This window comes from Drosophila albomicans, chromosome 2L (genome assembly GCF_009650485.2).
Source record: "Drosophila albomicans strain 15112-1751.03 chromosome 2L, ASM965048v2, whole genome shotgun sequence".
Classification (NCBI taxonomy): domain Eukaryota; kingdom Metazoa; phylum Arthropoda; class Insecta; order Diptera; family Drosophilidae; genus Drosophila; species Drosophila albomicans.
Window position 1 is genome coordinate 24,758,047 of NC_047628.2, and position 20,277 is coordinate 24,778,323.

The 20,277-nt window shown below is 38.8% G+C and overlaps 1 protein-coding gene across 3 annotated transcripts in view; it reads left to right on the plus strand.

Annotated features, from left to right (window-relative positions):
- LOC117564987 (platelet binding protein GspB) overlaps positions 1-20,277 on the plus strand; it is a 77,577-nt gene that overhangs the window by 43,940 nt on the left and 13,360 nt on the right. For all 3 annotated transcript variants that reach the window (XM_034243931.2, XM_052001970.1, XM_052001969.1), the window contains exons 3-6: positions 1,880-2,759; positions 9,032-9,412; positions 11,987-12,455; positions 12,528-13,301. In XM_034243931.2, the coding sequence (XP_034099822.2) occupies positions 1,880-2,759; positions 9,032-9,412; positions 11,987-12,455; positions 12,528-13,301 (2,504 nt within the window). The remainder of the gene's footprint in view (positions 1-1,879; positions 2,760-9,031; positions 9,413-11,986; positions 12,456-12,527; positions 13,302-20,277) is intronic.

Sequence of the window (20,277 nt, forward strand, 5' to 3'; positions counted from 1 at the left end):
GCACCATAAAGTTCAATGTATGCCACTGCGGTCAGTCCTATAAACCAGTGTGTGCAAGTGTGTGTTTATTTGTTTGTGTGTGTGAGTGAGTGTGACAGAGTGTGTGTACTCTACTATTGCGCTGATGGAGCATATTAGTGAGAGGCCAAAACTAAAGGCGAAAAACATTTATTGAATTGATAACTTTAGAAAATAAATTTGTTGATTTGTTAACTCTTAAAAAGAAATTTTAAAAAATGTTGCAATTCTTAGTTAATAAACAAAACTGAATAAAATATTAAAAAGACTGAAAAACTTACAACTGATTATTAATTTAAAATCTTTGATGATAGAAATTATTATAATAATGAATAAGGAAAAACCAAAGAACTTGGAATCAGCACATTAAATACTTCTTCAGCTCTTACTTTGATAATTAACTACATATTTTCTATTTCTATATAATTTTTAGTTTGTTTTAAAGAAAATCCAACAAATGTATTCCCATTATTAGCTCCTACAAAAAGAAAATGTTAAAGTTCTTATTAAGACTCAACTTTTAGCTCTGACTGAAATCTTCTAACACAACCTTTTTTAATTAAATAAATACAAAACGATGTAAATTACATTTGCAGCAGATCATTAAGTTTAGCTTACGCCTATATTACCTTACACTCTCTCTTTCTCTCTTTCTCTCTTTCTCTCTCTCTCTTGCTCTCTCTCTTTCTTAGTTGTCTCTCGTGAGAGTATTTATTTCTTCGCTTCAGCTTTCCTACCGTATTCGGAAGCGTTCAACTGTCAGCGCTTGCTTGTAGTAATATATACTATATACTAAGTAAATATACTTATCATAGTATGACATAAGAGAGTGTTAGCTTGCCATATAAAACACTTATTAAACTCAAGTCTATTACTAGTATGATGTAAACTTGGCTTACATATTTGCAGCTAAATCTATATATAAAACGTTGAACTGCAATTGATCAGTGAGTCAACGCATTAGATCGATCCCTTTATTCATCAAATTACTCATATATCTTGCTAGATACAACAAAATGATATCATCTTGAACTGTAACTCCTAAAGATTATGTTCAGGTTGCGGTGAAGTGATGTGAACTCAATTGGCTTTTCAACTACGATAAAGTATAATAAGTATAGTAAATATTTTAATATTTTTGAATTAGCCAAGTTGAGGTTTTAGCTAAAGTCAGCTATAGAATTGAATAGAATTTTGATATATTATATATAGTATAGATCGTATAAGATGCTGGATTTGAAAAGGCTTTTTGTTGCCTTTAATTACACTCAATCAAATCCACATCTTAGTTTTAGTAAATGCAATAATCTTGTTATAAAATCGATCAGCTTCTTCGACACTTCAATTTAGTTTCCTTTAAGCAAAAGTACTGTTTAATCAATCAGAAACTTTAGACCACGTTTTGCTTAATGAATCACAAACTATATGCACTATATTGAAGGCAAAACTATAGTTCGAAGTTGTTGTGTTCCGTCTATGACAAATGCTGAATTTGTTGTGCGTGTGCTCGAGTATCGAGTACTTTATTGTTGTTACACTGTCTCGACTGTTGTTTTGTGTCCGGCTGCGCACTCATCACCCCGATAATTAGCTTAGGGGTTCAACATTGCAGGTCAACGGTTTTGTTAACATATTATAAGTTATGTTAACCTTTGGCCGATTTGCATGCGAACCTCAACGACCCCTCAGCTGAGCCCCTCTTGTTGTCGTTGGACTTGATTCCGATTCTGAGTCGCGCATTTGTTATGTATTCCGATTTCGATTTACAGCGAAAGTTTAGTGACGCATTGCGTAATTTCTCTCTCTCGCTCTCTATTTTGTATTCACTCTTTAACATGCTTCTTTTCTCTATCTTTTTCAGGTAACACGCCCACCGACATTTTGCAGCAGAGACCAGCGAAGGCGACGACGGCAACGCCAGTGAAACATCAGAACGAGGAGCAAGAGCAACAGTTCAATTCATTGCCCGCGGCGGCGGCCACCAAGCGGAAGCATCTCGAGCGGCTGGCCAGCGATCTACGCCAGCAACAACAGTATCTCAACAGCAGCAGCAGCAGCAGCCACTACAATAACAACCACAGCAACACGGCGAAAATGCTCAGCGAGCGTTCGCTGCTGCTCAGCGGCTACGGCGCCATCGATAGCTCGAAGAAGCTGTGCGAGGCCAGCAGCCCAACGACGACAACAGCAACGGTTGCTGGCGCCGCAGCGACGGGCAACAGCAGCAGCATCATGCAGGCAGCAACACCCTCAGCCACCGCTGCCGGCAGCAATACCTCAAGCTCAACCTCCTCCTCCAGCTCCTCGGGCTCATCGTCGTCCGTCTCAGGGTCGTCTGCCTCCTCAGCAGCCACTGCAGCAGCAGCCACAGCGGCAGCAGCAGCTGCTGCTTATGCCGCATTGTACTTGGAGAAGGTGAAGCATGAGAAGCTGTCGCTGCCGTTGGATTCCTTAAAGGATGCACTCATGGAGTCGTCGGCTATTGCCAACATGCACAACAACAACAACATTTCAACAGTCAGTAACAACAACAACATAAGCAACAACAACAGTAGCCACAGCAATAACAACAGTAGCAACAACAGCAGTCATCAGCAACAGTTGCTCGCCATCAACAGCAGCAACGTCAAACGGGAGCGACTCAGTCCCGCCAGCAACATCATCAACAGCAGCAACAACAACAACAACACTAGTAACAACAACAACAATGGCGAGGTGTCTGTTTCAGCGGCATTTGCCAGGTGAGTTAAACGTTATTAATGATTTCTCTTGTGACTTTAACAACAATTTACGCGGCTTTAACCAGCTGCAGCGAGTTGAGATAAATTCTTGTGGTGGAAAGTATTGCTTAGAGTGGGATAATACAGGCAACTGTTAAGTGCAAAGGCTGTTTAAGAGTTTTCAGCTTGAACTTGATTTATATTATTAAACTGAGTGCAACGATTTAATTTGACGATTAATTTATTGTATTAAATAACTTTGTTAAACTTCGACATGCTTCACTTTGAAATGCTTTGGCAATTTTTCCTTTATGTGAAACAAATTTGCCATGGCTAATTAGAGATTTCCTGTTCTAGCTTTGTCAATACTGTCTTACAGAGTTTTATGATTGCTGACTTCAAATCTTTCATTTAGCTAAGTTTCAAGATTTTAAACGATTTTATTTAGAAGAAAATCTTTGTTTTCTTTGCTTCAAACTTATTTGAACAAACTCTCTTAAACAAAGTACAAGATACAAATTAAGCAATATAATATGTTTTACACTTTATTCCTCATCTTCTAAAAATAAAAGATTTTTTAACATAGTTTCGCCTATAACAAAGTGAAACTTATTTTATAGCGATGAATTACTTTACAGAAGTATTCATTTCTAAACTCTTACTTACAAAGTATTTGAAGATCCTGGCCATGATCTCTGGTAGTTAAGGATTTCAATGTTTAAAAACATACATAATATCTTTGCTATTGAATCCCTTGGCAATCAACTCCGGTAGTTAAGGATTTTAATACTTTTATTTAGAAACACAAACTCTTGAATAATAAAACTCTTACGTAAATAGTAGAGCATAGAAAGGAAGCAATACATTTTATCTTATGCTTTATTCTTTGGCTTTGAAAAATGTTGTAGTTTGTCCCAGCTATTTTAAGATTTTACTTCCTTTGTAATTAAATATTTCAATACGTTTATTCAGAAACAATCTTTTTATGGGATAACATTAAGTGTAACAAGAAGCATCATTTCTTTGAGGATTTCTCCATATTTGAGCTCTGTGTGCTGTCGCGTTCACTGCTGTTTCTGGACAAGTTAACTGCACTCTGGCGATGCCCACTGATAGTGGAGTACATGTTGTGATAGTGATCGCGACGCAGTTGCTCAAAGTGCTCGCGGCGCTGGCGTCGCTGCTGCTGAGCCTGAGCATCGCTGGCATCAGTCCCAGTGCTGGTTTCGTTATTGTTGTTGGGCAGGTTGATGGTAATCGATGGATTGTTGGACAAATGATTGCTGCGATAGCTGCCGCTGACTCGCAATATGGAAGTGGGTCGAGCATTCAGCTGACATTCCTGCTGCTGCTGTTTCTTCTTGGCATCCATGATCGATCTGTGTTTTTGCTTCCGATAATTTCAATTTTTTTTTTTCTCTTTCTTTATGATAACTGACAATTTTGTATATGCTAACTTTAAACGAAAGAAAGACATCTTTCTTTCTATTAATTTGAGGCTGTCGTGCGCCTGACAAATTAATTAACATTTGAGGCAAATTAATGCCACGAAAAGTTCAAATCGTATAGCATCGATATCAGTTTAATTCAGCTACCGTTTCGAAAAAGGCCCCCAAAAGATAGTCAAATTAATCAAAACGCTTAAATACAAACAGCGCACACGTTAGCTGTCAAAAGGAAACAAACAATCGACAGAAACAACAAAAGGCTGCGAATAGGCGAAACAGACAGAAAAAAAACATGAAATTTAAATATAAATCAAATTAATAAACTCAACGCCAGCGGGTCCCAAACAAAAGCAGAAAAAGATGAGAGACAAAAAAGAATGCCCAAGTTGTAATTAATACGCACAACTAAATTAATGGCGCTAAGCAGCCAAGTATAGATTAACTAATACAGACAATTTATCAAAACAGAATTAAGAATAAACTGGAGCCTCTAAGACGACAAATTGTGGGCACAAAACGAGCTAAAAGATGCCAACAACACACAGATACACCTATAGATACATCTTCAGATTGAAAGATACATTTGTGGCCTAGTTGGTTGAATGGCTGCTTGAGTTGACTTGACTTGGCTTGTCTTGGGCTTGGGCTTATTGGCTTATTAGCTTATTAATATTAATGAGACATGCTATTTGGCTCTTTCGGCACCTGAGGTGTGTGCCTAAATCTTCTTAGACAAAGTCACGATAGTTGTTGTCATTGCCTTAAACACATTCCATTTGTATCTTTGTATCTTCACATCTTTGCTTGGAGGGTGGTCTCTCCTCTCCCTCTCTCCTCTCTGTCTCCGTCTACATTCTTGTTGAGCTCTGATTAACCAGAACGAATCAAAATCGAGGGATTCAACAAGTTATTGGGCCATCGATAACTTTAATTGAGTTGCCTAAGCAAAGCTTGGGCTTTGTTTTTGTTGTCTGTTGTCTGCTCAATAATATTAATTATGTGAGCCAACTTAATTAACCAAATTGTTTATAATAAATTGGCTGCATAATTTGACAGCGTTCGTGATGAATGCTAAACGCGATTAACTCTGCGTGTCGTGAGTTTTGTTTTTAATTGAATTAGACAAATATGAATTCCTAATGGGCTGCTAAGCGATTAGCTGAATAAAACATAAATAAAATAAATAAACAAGTGTAACATAAATACTATATATTTTTAATATTTGTAAACAATTTAAACCCAACGATTGCCTTTTCGTATAAATCAATCAACTTTTGACATCGACCATTTAAATGTGACTGAAGGTTAACCACAAAATAACTCGACCAAAAGATATTCTGTGAAGAAGCATAGTTTGACATTACAAATAATAATATATATTATTTATATTTGTAAATATTCAATGAACTTTTGACTTGGATAATTTAAAAGCGACTCAAGGCCATATTACTAATAAACCTCGACTAGAAGATACCCTGTGAAGACGCCTAGTTTGATATAACAAAAAAAATAAAATAAAAATAAAAACTGTCAATATTTGTGAGTAAATTTAAAAGTGGAATGTGAATCTATGATTTAAAAACGAACAGTTTTTGACACTTCTAATAACTTTAAAGTCTCTGAAGGTCAACTATAAAATATACCGACTAGAAGATACCCTGTGAAGGTGGATAGATTGACATTAAGAATGAATATGTGCAAAGTATTTCTTATTGGAATTTGAAGCTAAGTACTTCGAATAAATTGAATGACAAAAAGGCTGAAGAAGATATCATTACAAAATCACTTGACCAGAAAATACCCTCAAAAAAGAGTAGAGTTGAGTGTGCTCGGCAATATTCTTAAAATATACCAAAAAGTATACCACAAAAATACTAAAATATATACCGAAGGCCATATTTGGTATATCAATAAAGTACCACATTCAAAATATACCAAAGAGCTCAAAATATACCAGACTTGAACCCAAATATTTTCGTCTCAAATACGTCAATCAGCTTTTGACACTGCTGATAACTGAAAACCATCTGAAGGTCGACTTGAAGATACCCTGCGAAGATTAATTCAACAACAACTCAACAATAACTTCAATAGCATAATTCTAGTGCTCACTTCATCCGAAATGTTTGAATTGCATAAATATATATCGACATCGACTCGAGGGTTTTTAGTCAAGAACAGCTCAATTGCAAGTTGCACTCGAGAAGCAGAGACTCTTAACCTTAAGTGTCTAAATACAACTCTCTTTCTCTCAAGCCAAGTCAAACGTTAACATTAACTTTTTTATAATCCGCGCAATTCGCACTCAACAACATTCAAGCCTAATCCAAGCGACTAGCCAAGTTTAAGATGATGCTCTTGAGGCAAAGATTTGTGTTCGTTCATCACTTCGAGATCAAGAACTCTGTCGCTCCAGAAATGGTAATAAATTTTTGTATGTTTCGGGAATCTTTTTCTCTTTTTTTTATGAATATGATTTTTGTTGCTGTTGTAATTTGATGAGTTTGTATCGTATTTCGTTTGAGGCTTTTGTTTGATTTTTCATTGATAAACCTTTAGTTTGATTTTTGCTAATTTATGCAGATTTGTCTCTGTGTTCTCGATCTTGCTTTATAGAGATTTTATTTGCTGTCTGTCTTGAGGTTCGCGTGTAGGCGTAACAATAGACACCATTTGCATATGTAGAAACACCGCCCCACCCAGCCCCAAAAAGCCAATTAGCCATGCCATAGATCAAATCCGTTAGATACGCAAAGAGTTGAATCAAATGTTGCTCGATTGTAAGTTACGGTAGCAGTAAAGAGAGAGGGGGGAGTGGAGGTGGAGGTGGAGGTAGATCTGGCAACATAATCGCACCATAAACAATTTGAACAATTGCTAAGAACAACACTGACAACAACAGCAGCAGCAACAACAACAACAACACAACTAAGTAGCTGCTACCAATCGCCAAAGCAATTTGCAATAATCAACATTTTTTTTTAAAACAAAAAACACGAGACAACAAACAGCAAACAAAATAAAAAGAGAGAAAAAAACGTTGTAGAGTTTGTTATAGTGCAACAACAGCAGCAACATAAAATCGACAGCCAAACAGATCACGATAAATCAATGGCTGTAAAAAGCCAGCAACAGCAGCAACCAACACAACAACAACAACAACCAATGCAACAACAACAACAACTTACCTGCTTTATATATAAATTTGTGCAGGCTGCCTCCGAAGCAGCAGCCAAAAGCAACACGAAATGACCGACGACGTGCAGCACGAGTTGCTTTCCCCTCGTCTCGTCTCGCCTTGCCCCGCCCACTCCACCTTCCTCCCACATGCAGCTCCTCGTTAAATCTCCCAACTTGATTCACTTGCATGCAGCACTTGCAGCTGCTGTTGGCTGACCCGCTGCTGATTATTAGCCATGGCTCGTGGTTGCTTGCAACTTGGACTTGCAACTTCGACTTGCGACTGGGGACTGTTGGGCTGGGCCATGTTGGTGGCATGTTTTTGAGTTATGGCCACGTTAGGAGCGCGCTACACATTGTCGAACCCATTTCAGTGCTCTAAGCTGCGAGTTCAACTTCACTTGGCAAATAGTATTCAGAGTATTCAAATGCCCTTTTGCTAAATTATCACTGTCTGCATTCTTGAGAGAACAATTTTCATGTAACAACAGTCTATAATAGAAAAGAAAGCGTTGAACTTGTAAATTTAGTATTAGATTTAATTTTGTTATATATATATTTTATAATGTAATAGGGAGTATACATATCAAGCATTTTTATTTCAGTCATTTCCAATTCCTGAAATTATAAATTTGTTTTAATTATGAAGGCAGTCACTACATCATTTATATATAACAAAGGCGATATAACCATGACTGTAACTTTCTTACTTATTTCTTTAATTGACTAAAATATAACTTAAAACAAACTCAGAATTCGTCATTTGAATTGAATTCTTCAATTACACAGAAATTCAACCACAAATTGTTGACTGTAATACGATTGTTTATTGAATTATATTTTATGGGCTTTAAACCTGATCCAAGTAAACTTTTTTCTAACTATTAAATATTTATTACTTCGATAATGCAACTAAGTATTTAAAGCCAATATAGATTTGCAATTTAAATAGCCAATTTTACAGCATATTTATTGTTTTATGCTTTATACATATATGGCTTTTATCTGTATTATACAGTCTATATAGATCGCCGCAGTCTTTGACTGTTTGCGGAACTGTGCAGAGTGTGATTAGCATTTCCCGGAATGGTGGCAGCAACACCTCGTTGTTGCTCTCTCTATCTTTCTCTCTCTCTCCCTCTCTGTCTCTTGCCGAAGCAAGGCGACTTTTCGCACGTCAACTTTGCTTGGCTATAACTCAACATGAATCGTAATCGCATTAAGTGCTGGAAAATAAATTGCTAAATATGAGAGACGTCAACACGGATGAGAGAGCGATTTGTGTGTGCTTTGGCTGCCAGCTGCCAAAAGCCAGTTGCCAGTTTACCTGAACAGCGAGTTGCGACTTTCCTGATTCGATTCCAAGTTCGATCTTCTCACGGAAGCCACTCATTAGCATGTCAAATGGAACGTCAGCCTCCTAGATAACTTCTAGAGTGGCACAAATGACAAATAATCCAATTGTATGCGACACCTAGCTTGAGGGGAAGAGAGGCAGAGAGGGGGGGGGGGGGGGGGGGGGACTGACTACTAATTAAATATTAATGCTAATTTATGGGCCACAAATTAGTCGTGTCGATCGATATTTTAAGCATACGAAAAATGATGTCAGCTTCGCTGCTTGATTAATTCATTGTTCATTCAACTCTTTTTTTTACTTTGCAGATCTCGCAGCGCCACGCCCTCATCGGTGTCGTATAGGGGCGGCGGTGGCGGTGGTATTTCACCCAATCAACAGCAACAGCAACGTTTAAGTCCGCCCAGCTCGACACAAACAGCTCACATGCCCCTCCACAATTTGTCCACAAATCTGTTGAACAGCTTTCAACAAGCCGCTGCGGCAAGCAGTCAACGCAGCTCAGCTGCCACAGCAGTTAATAATGCCACAAGTGGCGCCACCAGCGCTGGCAGCACTGGCAACAGTCCAGCTGCAGTTGCTGCAAATGCGGCAGCGACAACCACAAATGCCACAGATTTCTCCACGCGCAACTATTCGGATATTATGCGCTGCCTCGCAGCCAAGTACAACAACAACAATCCCAATGAGTAAGTCATTGCATTAAAGCTAATATTATCCTACAATAATAATTTTATTGATTAAGCTTAATAAGCATAGTTCATAGTTCATTATTAGCAACTAATATTTAATAGTTTAATACCACTAGGAAAGAATAGACTTAGGAAACTTAAATTAGACTTAAAAAACTTACTGAGGAATCATCTTTATAAATAAGACATATCTAATATCATAACTTGTCGTTATTATAACATCTACACCTCAGAGGTCAGGGCCAGGACAAATAATAGAATCCTAGGGAAACATATTCTTCAACTAGATGACATAGAAAAGCTCAACGCAACAAAATTATTTTCAATTCAGACAACCTGTTGGTTCTAGAAAAGGTAGCATACTACTGTGGGCAAAAAGTAAGGTGAATTTTCAATTTAAACTTCGCGGGCCTAACAATTCGGCCTAATTCTTTTTTTCTTAAGTTGGCAAGACTGTTAATGACATCTGGGCCAAATTTCATTTGAATGTCATTATCAGAAATATATTTACGCTTGTGTTTTTCAAACGACCAAGAGTGCATTTTTCGATTTTTTACAATGTCTGAATGAGAAGTGCCATCAAATTTTGTTTGCTGAATGAAATTTCGGCTGCGGAAACGCCGAGTATGTTGCGGAAGACCTTTGGTGATTCTACCATGTCACAAAAAAAATGTTTTTAAGTGGTACAAAGACATCAAAGAGGGTCGAGAACGTGTTGATGACTTGGAGCGCTCCGGACGACAATCGACGTCAACACATGACCAACACGTCAACAAAGTGGAGGCAAAAATCGTCGGTTGACTATTAGAGACCTTACTGATATGATCGGAATATCAGAAAGATCTGTGAAAACCATTTTGAAAGACCATTTGGGCCTACGAAAAGTCAAATCTCGTTTGGTACCAAAAACGACCAATTTCTGTACACGTTTTTCTTGACCATTTCGCAAAAAATTCGACGAATATCGTTCCAAGATCACTGTATTCGCCTGATTTGGCTCCGTGTGACTTCTGACTATTCCCAAAACTGAAGAGACCACTTCGGGGAATGCGTTTCGAGTCGATTGAGGAGATAAAAGCTAAATCGAAGAAGGCACTGATGGCTATACCGAAAAGGGACTATTTGGCATATTTCGAGGATAGGAAAAAAAGTGTACATAAGTGTATTTTATCGGGAGGGGATCACTTTGAAGGGAATGATATTGATTTAGAATCGACGTCAATCGACGTCAACACATGACCAACACGTCAACAAAGTGGAGGCAAAAATCGTCGGTTGACTATTAGAGACCTTACTGATATGATCGGAATATCAGAAAGATCTGTGAAAACCATTTTGAAAGACCATTTGGGCCTACGAAAAGTCAAATCTCGTTTGGTACCAAAAACGACCAATTTCTGTACACGTTTTTCTTGACCATTTCGCAAAAAATTCGACGAATATCGTTCCAAGATCACTGTATTCGCCTGATTTGGCTCCGTGTGACTTCTGACTATTCCCAAAACTGAAGAGACCACTTCGGGGAATGCGTTTCGAGTCGATTGAGGAGATAAAAGCTAAATCGAAGAAGGCACTGATGGCTATACCGAAAAGGGACTATTTGGCATATTTCGAGGATAGGAAAAAAAGTGTACATAAGTGTATTTTATCGGGAGGGGATCACTTTGAAGGGAATGATATTGATTTAGAAGAATAAATAAAGATTTTTCATTTTACAAACAAATTCACCTTACTTTTTGCCCACAGTAGTAAATGTGAAGCGCCACAAGAGTTGTTTTCTTCTATAATATTAATAATATTCAGTTAATATTATATTACCATAGTAATTTGTATGTTAGTTGAAGCAACTGAGGATTTCTTCAAAACACAAAAACATGTCATACAATATATCACAATCATAGATTGCAATTATATTCGAGTACCCATATCTTAAATTGTGAGCAATAGATTCAAATAATAATTTTTAGAGTAACTGAATGACAGAAGTAATCAACTCTTCTCCATTTAAGGTTAAAATGCCAGTAGTCTACAAAATATGACTATACACATATTGAATTTTTAAGATCTAGCTTCTGTAGTGCTCAAGTTATGCAGTAAGATACTAACGGACAGACAGATACCAAGACAAACAAATTGTGACATATCCATTCATCTGTTGAAGTTAATGTATTATACATATTTTGTAATGTCGAAATATGCTTCACTGTAAGCAATTTGTAGGCTCTAGCTGGTTTATAGACGTAGCTGCTTCTATTTAAATTAGCGAACAGACAGATATACGAAAATGTCTAAGAAGTAGTTTACAAAGCAGTGAAAACTTTTTTGGCTGGATTCTCTACATCGAATACTTTTGGTTGGCTTCAATGTGATGGATCTGTCTGAAAACTACGAGTATATCAAACGTTATAGAAAAAATAAGCTCCAAAAAGAGTACCCAGATAATAGAGATATTCGCTAAGGGATCTTACACTGCAATAATTTTTGAAGTCTTTCTCAAATTTATAATTAAGCGTAGTTGCAATTTCAGACCTATTTTTTTATTTTATTATAATAATCTTACATTTTTTGCAGTCACAATGCGACGCGTCGCAATTCGTACTACGACAGCAGCGGCAGCGGCAGCAGTGGCGCCACCGTTGGTGGCATCAATGTGCCTGCAACGAATGCAACAGGTGGCGCCAAGTCAAGCAGCGGCGGCGGCGTCGGCGGCGTGAGCAGCAACAACACAAGCAACAGCAACAACAACCACAGCAGCAGCAGCAAAAAGCTGCGCGATGCAAAGGAGTCCACACTCGGCGTGGGCGGTGTGTCGGTGGTAGGCGTGGCAGGCGGTGTGCCAGGTGCAGTTGTGGTGCCGGGCGGCAACAGTCAGCTGCCACCAGCTGCCGCACAATCGCCAACGGAGCAGGCCAAGAGCCAAATGGCCGCAGTGGTGGCCGCTGCCAGTGTTTCGCCTTTCATGACCAACTTTCTGCCCTTCTCGGGTGGCATTTTTCCGCCCCTCATGGACATGAGCAGCACCCAAGCATTGCTGACGCTGGTAAGTAAAGGCCACCCACAAAAAGAAACTGTTTAAGCATTGCATTTGTTCGCTTCATGTTCCACTTTGCAGGCGCGTGCTGCCAAAGATGCCGAGATACAGCAGATACTGCGGGGCAAGCAGCAGCAACAGCAGCAGCAACAGCAGCAGCAACAACAGCAGCTGAAAGGCAGCAGCAGCAATGCCTCATCGCCCAGTGGCAGCACATCGGGCACGCCACGTCCCAGTTTGAATGCAGCGTTGCAGCAGGCGGCGCAATTTGTTACACCCGCTTTAATCTATTCGGCGCAACTGCAGCAGCAGCAACTGCAACAACAACAGCAGCAGCAGCAACAACAATCGCATCACGCCTCGCGTCAGTCTAGTCCACGTTCCAATGCGGAGGCTGCTGCGGCGCCGAATGTGGCAACTTCTGATGCTGCTTCGTCGGCAGCAGCGACGGCGCCTCTGGACTTGAGCTCACAGCCGCCAGCTGCCAAACGTTTTAAGGCTGAATCATCTACAGCAGCAGCGACAGCAACCACTACTGCTGCTGCTGCAACGCTGGGCTTGCTGGGGGCACGTCGTGCCAGCTCGTCAGCAACAACAGCAATGACAACAACAGCAACAACATCTTCCACACCATCCCCGCCACTTGCAGAGCAGAAGCCAACACTCGATGCACTCGAGGGCCAAGGCAATGCCAACGCCAACGCAACAGCAGCAACATCAACAGCAACAGCAGCAACATCGCCAGCGGGCACAGTGCGTCAGTGTCAGGCGCAAAGCGAGGAAGTGAACTCCTGGTCTGTGGACGATGTCTGCACCTTTGTGGGTGGAATTGATATATGCGCCGAATACGTACAGGTAAGTCAACTTCTTCATCCAACTTTTTTCTTTAGTCAGTCTCAAAGTTGATTAAGCTTCGATTTCTACGGCACATGCAAATTGCTCTAAATTGCCGCACGCCTAATTAATGTTTATGGTCCCCTCATCTCAACTCGGGCAACACTCTTGTAACTCTATCTAGATGCTAGATAGTTGATAGCCAGATACACAAGCCCACGCTACATTTCTGTAGGGGTTCAAGCTGCAAATCAGCGCAAAAACCAATTACCAACTGCTCAATCTAAAGATCAGCAATGCTAAAAAACTGACAATAGGGTTGGGTTGGAAATTGTGAACGAAAACTTTGGCTAAGCAAAACAAATGAATCATATAATGACAGAAAACTTTGTTCAAATGTTGAAAGATTTTATTTTAGAAGAGAAATATTAGAAAATTTTGTTCAAATATTGTCAAATTTAGAAAAGTGCTGAAATATATTTCTGTACTTAAATTTCTATTTAAAACAAGTAAGATACTTACTTTTTAATGAAAGTAAAATAGTGTGGTATTAATTTAAATATATAACAAATTATTAATTTACCACAAAAATACTAAAACTATACCAAGGGCTATATTTGGTATATTGATATATTACTACATTTACTATAAATATACCAACAAATATACACCAAAATACTTAAAAATATACCGAAAGCCATATTTGGTATATTGATATAATACTACATTTCAGATTTGAAAGATCTCTCGAGTTTGGTTCTATAAACTTTTAGAGGGAAAATGTTTAAAAATTATGAAAATTTTTTTGCAATCGTAAAGCTCCCTTCAAATTGTGAAATTTCAAAGTATCTTGCTTTATAAATCTGTCAAAGACAAAGTCTGAAAGTTGAAACAATTCATGTGTTAAATATGTATTGGTCAGCAACAAGTTGAAGTGGTTGGTAAGCTTATCGTTGAACCACCAACCAAGCAATAAGTGTGATAGTAAACCAACATAATCACAGAAAGAATCCCCAGCAGCAGATAAGATAGTTTCCGCGAAGAATATAGAAGGCAATTAATGCTAGACGACCTCCACAAAATTGATAGATAAAACAGAACTCAATTTTGTGTACTTCAGTTTTATTAAATGTGAAGCAAAGGTTAAGTTTTGAAGTTCATAATACATGATACATCTCGAAATTGTAGAAGAAATATGTATTTGATATCGATCTGATTTTATTTGCTTCTATGAGATCAACTCTAAGTAAGTAATAGTTATAGATAAATCCAAAAGAAATTCGTGGCAGCTGTTAGAATTGAAGTTTAAGTACTTCAGTTTTATGAAATGTGAAGCAAAGGTTATATTTTGAATAACATAAAAATAAAAATGATACATCTCGAAATTCTATATGAAATATCTATCTGATATCGATCTGATCTTTAGAATCTTTTGAGTGTTATTTATTCGCTTCGACGAGATCAAAGCTATAATAGTTATCGATAAATCGTAAAGAAATTGTGGCAGCTAGCGCAATTCTTTGTGTAAATCTTGTCGAGCGGCGGCTCCTATATCATCCATTCTGGGTTGCCCCATTACTGTCAAAGTTCATTTACCCAATGGCAATTCGCACTTTTGAAAGTCATGCGTTTGCCAGTGGAGAGCTTCGCTTCCTGCCTGCTGCTTGCCCCAATGGCATTCCACAAGATTAACTATGTTTTCGTTTGAACTTCGTACTGGCGACGCTAGAGAAGCCAAGCCGAGCACCGGGACCTGAACTCCATTGGCGGCCATTAATATTGTGGTTGTGTGTGTGTGTGTGTGTTTGTGCCACGCGAATAAAGCTGCGCGAACGCGGCCAAGCTCTTGGCATCTCATCTACGAGCACATCTAACTGGCCAAGCAGAGTCGACTGCTCCACATAGTTGTAGTTGTTATTGCTGTTCGCCTCGCTTCTTCTTCTTCTTGTTGTTGCTGTTGTTGGCCCAGGTGATCTTTTACGACCAGTTCCGGCAAGTTGAACGACTTTTGATCGGTCAGCCGCTTGCGGTCGACGATCGGTCAACGTCAGGCGTCATTAAAGCGGCCAGCGCCAGAGTCTCAGCCACAGCTACAGCCACAGATCCTGCTACACGCGTTAATGGAGGTGAAAACACGGCGCACAACCACACAGACCAGACATCGACTTGGTCTTCGACTTTGACTGCATCTTGGCTGCAGATAGCGTTAACAATTAACATGCAGTTGGCTTTAGGTGTTGACACATTTTGATGCATATTAGCTGCAAACATGGTCATCTCATTGCTGTTGTTGCTGCTGTGGTTGTTGCTCCTTCTCAGCCTCTTGATGATGCGTCAAAAGTCGCCTAATTAGCTGGCCCAAAGCGGCTTAAGGCCTAGACCATTAAAATGCGCTTAGCCTGGCCAAAACGAAGACATTGCGCGAACCAGTTTAAAGAAAGAAAGAAAGAGCGAGCGAACGAAAGAAACAACTCCGCCCCATTTTGTGAGATAGACAAAAAGCCAATTGGCGTAATATTCAATTGAATTTATGGCCACAACGACACTCCAGACTCGCGACTACAGTTGCAAGTTGCAAGCTGCATGCGGCATGTGGCATGCGGCATGAACTTGTTTCACTCGCAGTCACCATGGCCGTGGCCACGTTAGAAAACTTTGTCGCTGGCTTGTCTCGCATTTGAGATATTGCGGAGGTTGTAAATATTTAGTGCAGAGGTTGCTTTCGCAATCCAATATGAAGACATTGAGAACTGGTTCAGTGACATTGCCCCAGCCGGAGATCGGAGACTGGAGACCAGAGACTGAAGACTCTGCAGTCTGCGAAGACTCGACTCGACTCTGGGCTGGGGCCTAGGAGAGGCCAAAGTCAGGCTTTGGGTCCGCTTGTCGCATCATGTTGCAGCGTTGGCAAGTGTTATTGATATTGCTCAGACTTTGGTCACCAAGAGATTGGCATGCACTGAAAGACACACACACAACTCTTTACTATACACCCACTTTGCTATATATAACTCGCTGATCTCTCGCTCTCTCTCACTCTCTGTCTGACCACGCATGGGTGGCTCGATGGGACGCTTTATTATCGCCCCGCAACTCAAATGCAGATGAAGTTATAACCAAAGTTAACCATAAGCTGCACCCTACAGCGCGCTACAGGATGCTCTATACACACACACACACACACGTATTCATTCCTTCATTTCATATTTTTGTGCTCTTTCCACTTTTTCCTTTGCATTTTAAATGCTCTGATTTATGGCTATATTAAGGCACAATAATAATTTCTATGCGTGATCGCAGCAGCAGCTGCAACCGAGTCTCTAGTCTATCCTCAGCCGCAACGACAACCAACTGTTGTTGCACGCTCTCTGCCGCGTGCCACATTTCAGAATTTGTTTGTTAAATTGCCAGCGATTGAGACTCTTGATCTGCAAAGTGTCCCCCTGAGTTTGCATGGAATTATCCATTGATTAAGTGTGCGGAGGCAGCAGGTTCCTAGCTGAGAGATCTCTGATGAAGATGTGCCTTAAATAATTATTAAAAGTGTCGTAAAAGTGTTTCGAAATTGGCAACAAATTAAAATTGACTGAACGATATTGATACCGTATTAAACTTAATAAGTTTCTTTTAAGGAAATGCCATTTATTTGGTTCAAAATGGGGTTTTTAATAAAGTTTGAAGAAAATTGTTATTATTACAGAATAACTGACTGATATTTTTAATGATATTTAAAGAAAATAGAATATTAAACCTAATATGTTTCTTAAATTGAATGTCATTTACTTTATCATTGATATTTTCAAGAAAGATATGGATTACATATTTAACTCTATAAGTTTGCTTAATGAAATGTCACTTGATTCACAACATTTCTGTTTTATCTGAATATCCCACATAACAATAATTTCTTCCTTTTTGAATTAGTCTCTGTTAAACTTTTCTATCGTGTACTTTTCTGTTGCTGTGTTAAATTTTGCTAACCAAAATAGTTTGTATTCGAAGCCGAGCTGAAGCAAAAACGCGATAAGAAAAATTTTAAACATATTCGTCATGGGAACGTGACTTATAGACAACCGTCAGCGGAAATTCGTCATATTTATTTCATGCAATTCAGTTGCTGTGTTCTGTAAAAGAGTTGAATGTATATAGAAATATATACTTTATATTTTAGCTGAACTTTCGGTAATCTTCAGATAACATTCCCAGTATTTTTTGATCACTTTTAAACTTACATTTCAATAACTAAACTTAATAAGTTTACATTCAAAGAAGGTACTGCTTTAAAGGCAAAGCCTTTCTTATTAATTTCATTCAAATTTTTCTAAAATTCTCATTCCAAAAACTCTATTGATCGGCAGCCTTTGACCACTTTAGCTGCCACTTACAGAAGCCGTTGGCTTCATAACTATTACACCTACTGTTCACTTCTGTTTCGTGTGAATTCTTTGTGTACTTAATCAAACTGTAATAATGTTGTGTTCATAGCTCAATGATCGGCCATTTGCCACAGTCACAGTATCGCAGCATCAAAACTTTGAACTTGCCTGCCCTAAATGGCCCGAATTAGTTTCTTTCTTCAGTTGTGTCACTATCTGAGTGTGTGTGTGTGTGTGATGACATTCAGGAATGTTTCCCAAGCTAAGCAACAAGCTCAACAAAGCTGTCAAAAAAACAACACAACACCGCACAACAAAACGGCAACCAACGCGGAACTGTCTGTCGCCTCCCTCCGTTGCCCTTCAGCCATGTCTTGTGTCTTGTCTCTTGGCTTTGGGTAGTAGTATCTCCATCTTCGGTGCCGTTGGGGTGTTCGACTCGAAACTCCAAGCACTCGTTGTACTCGTATTCGTACTTGTACTCGTACTCCGGCCCGTCATAGTCATAGTCGTACTTATTGTATTTGACATGCCAAATGCCAAAAGTACACGTAGGCGTCATAAGATTCATGACTCCAGCTCGAACTCGAACTCCAAAATGAAAACCAAAATACAAAACTAAAACAAAAACAAAAAAACGAGAACAAATAGCTTACTCCATAGAGACTATTAAATGCTCTAATCAAATAAAGCAAGGCAAGCTACACTAGAAGTAGCCATAAAATCGACTTTGAAATCACTTAGTTAAAAATTTGAATTAATTGCTTTCACAAAATTACTCAGAAGTTAAAGAAGCAACAAGAGATAAAGATTTTTATGCAGTCGAATTTATTATTCAATTCAGTAGCAAATTTGTTATTACATAATGACATCTTTATTTATAGATTTCATACGCTGAAGAAGAAATTAAGATCACTTTTTTATATTTGTTGTTTATTAACTAACTAATGCTAAGGGTGGAAAATGACTCAACATTTATTTTGTTTTTACAGTCTTTTGTTGTTTCGTAATCTTTTAAAGATAGAATTGGGATGATATGTGCAACCATTTTTTTTAGCAGGAGCTTTTGATAAATGTGTGTAAAAATAGACTAGACTTTATTTTTATTATCAAGAAGCAAGTTTTATTATTATTAAGTGATATCTTTTTCTATCTCGCTTTATTCAGATTAACCAACTTTTATGCAAATATTTGTATTATAATTATATTTTTAGACGTTCTGTATTTCGATCTAACTTTTATGTAGATCAACCAACTTAAATTCAAATATTTCTGCTATAGTTTTATTATTAGGCAATATCTTTTTCTATCTAACTTTTATGCAAATATTTCTGTGCTAGTTTTCTTAACTTATTTATAATACCCGTAGTTAGAGTATCACAAAAATCTGGTACGCTTAAGCCCACGGTGTCGTGTCGCGATCGCTGAGAGTCGAACGTTCTGCCAGCGACTCAGATGCAGACAGAGAAGGCGAGAGAGAGAGCGAGATGTAGAGTTGCGGCACAAGACAACGTGTTATTGTTGCTTGGGTTCACATAAATGTCAAGCGGGCAACAGCAACACGAGTACGACAACGTCTCGCGAATGTGTGTGTGTGTGTTGTATGTGTGTTTATAAAGTAGAGATCGCTTTTAGCTCTAGATTTAGCGGCACAGTTAACGCCCCCGCCAAAAGTGTGCTGTTGTTGTTATGTGTTTGTTGCAGTTGGCCCTCAGCCGGAGGTGCTGTAAATGTTGCTGCCGGTTGAAGTCTGTCTCTCTCTCTCTGGGCATATGCATTTCAAAGTCGACCCTATTATTAGGCGCACAGTTTCATATTTCAGCATTATTATAGACAACCGTAAACAACAACATTATCATAAACGTAAACGCAATCATAATCATCATCATCATTATGGCGATCATTTCGCACACAAATGTCAAACGCGACTCTCTCAAGGGGGCCTAGAGCACTTGTCACTTGAGCTTGGACCCAAAGGTCTCTTCTCTAAACAAAACAGCAACAACAGCAACAACAACAACAACAACTCGCATGGTCTACGCAACACAACAACGATCTCTGCTATCCTCCAGCTCGATCTCGAATTATTTGTTTATCTTTGGCTTACGAAGAGTTCGCATTAAAGTTTGATTTTTTATCGCTCTCGTGCACTCGTTACTTTGACTCTACAGAGTCGAAGACCTTCCTTCCCATCCGATCCCATCCCATCCCATCCATAACTGTCACATGCTGACTAAAACTTTTATTTATTTATTATCATTTTCCTATCGTTGCTCTCGTCTCGCTCTTTCGTTCGATTCAATTGATTTCGAAAGTTGCATTAAAATGCAATTTCGATTTTTCGGGGGCACACAAAGGCAGGAAGTTCGACCGTGGGGGAAATGACTTGACTTGATAGACAGTCAGTGCATTTTCCATATTGGAAAATCAATTATCTTACGCTCTATGACTTGGACTTTTTTTCTCTCTCTCTTTCTTTTCTATCATTTCTTTTGCGCTAACTGGTTAACTCAACCGTTAATGACATAATGAACGTCATGAGTTGATTTCGTTCTCGTTTTCATATCGTCTTGAACCAGTTTTCATAGTTTCTGTAGATGTTTATCAGTTAAGAGTGTGTC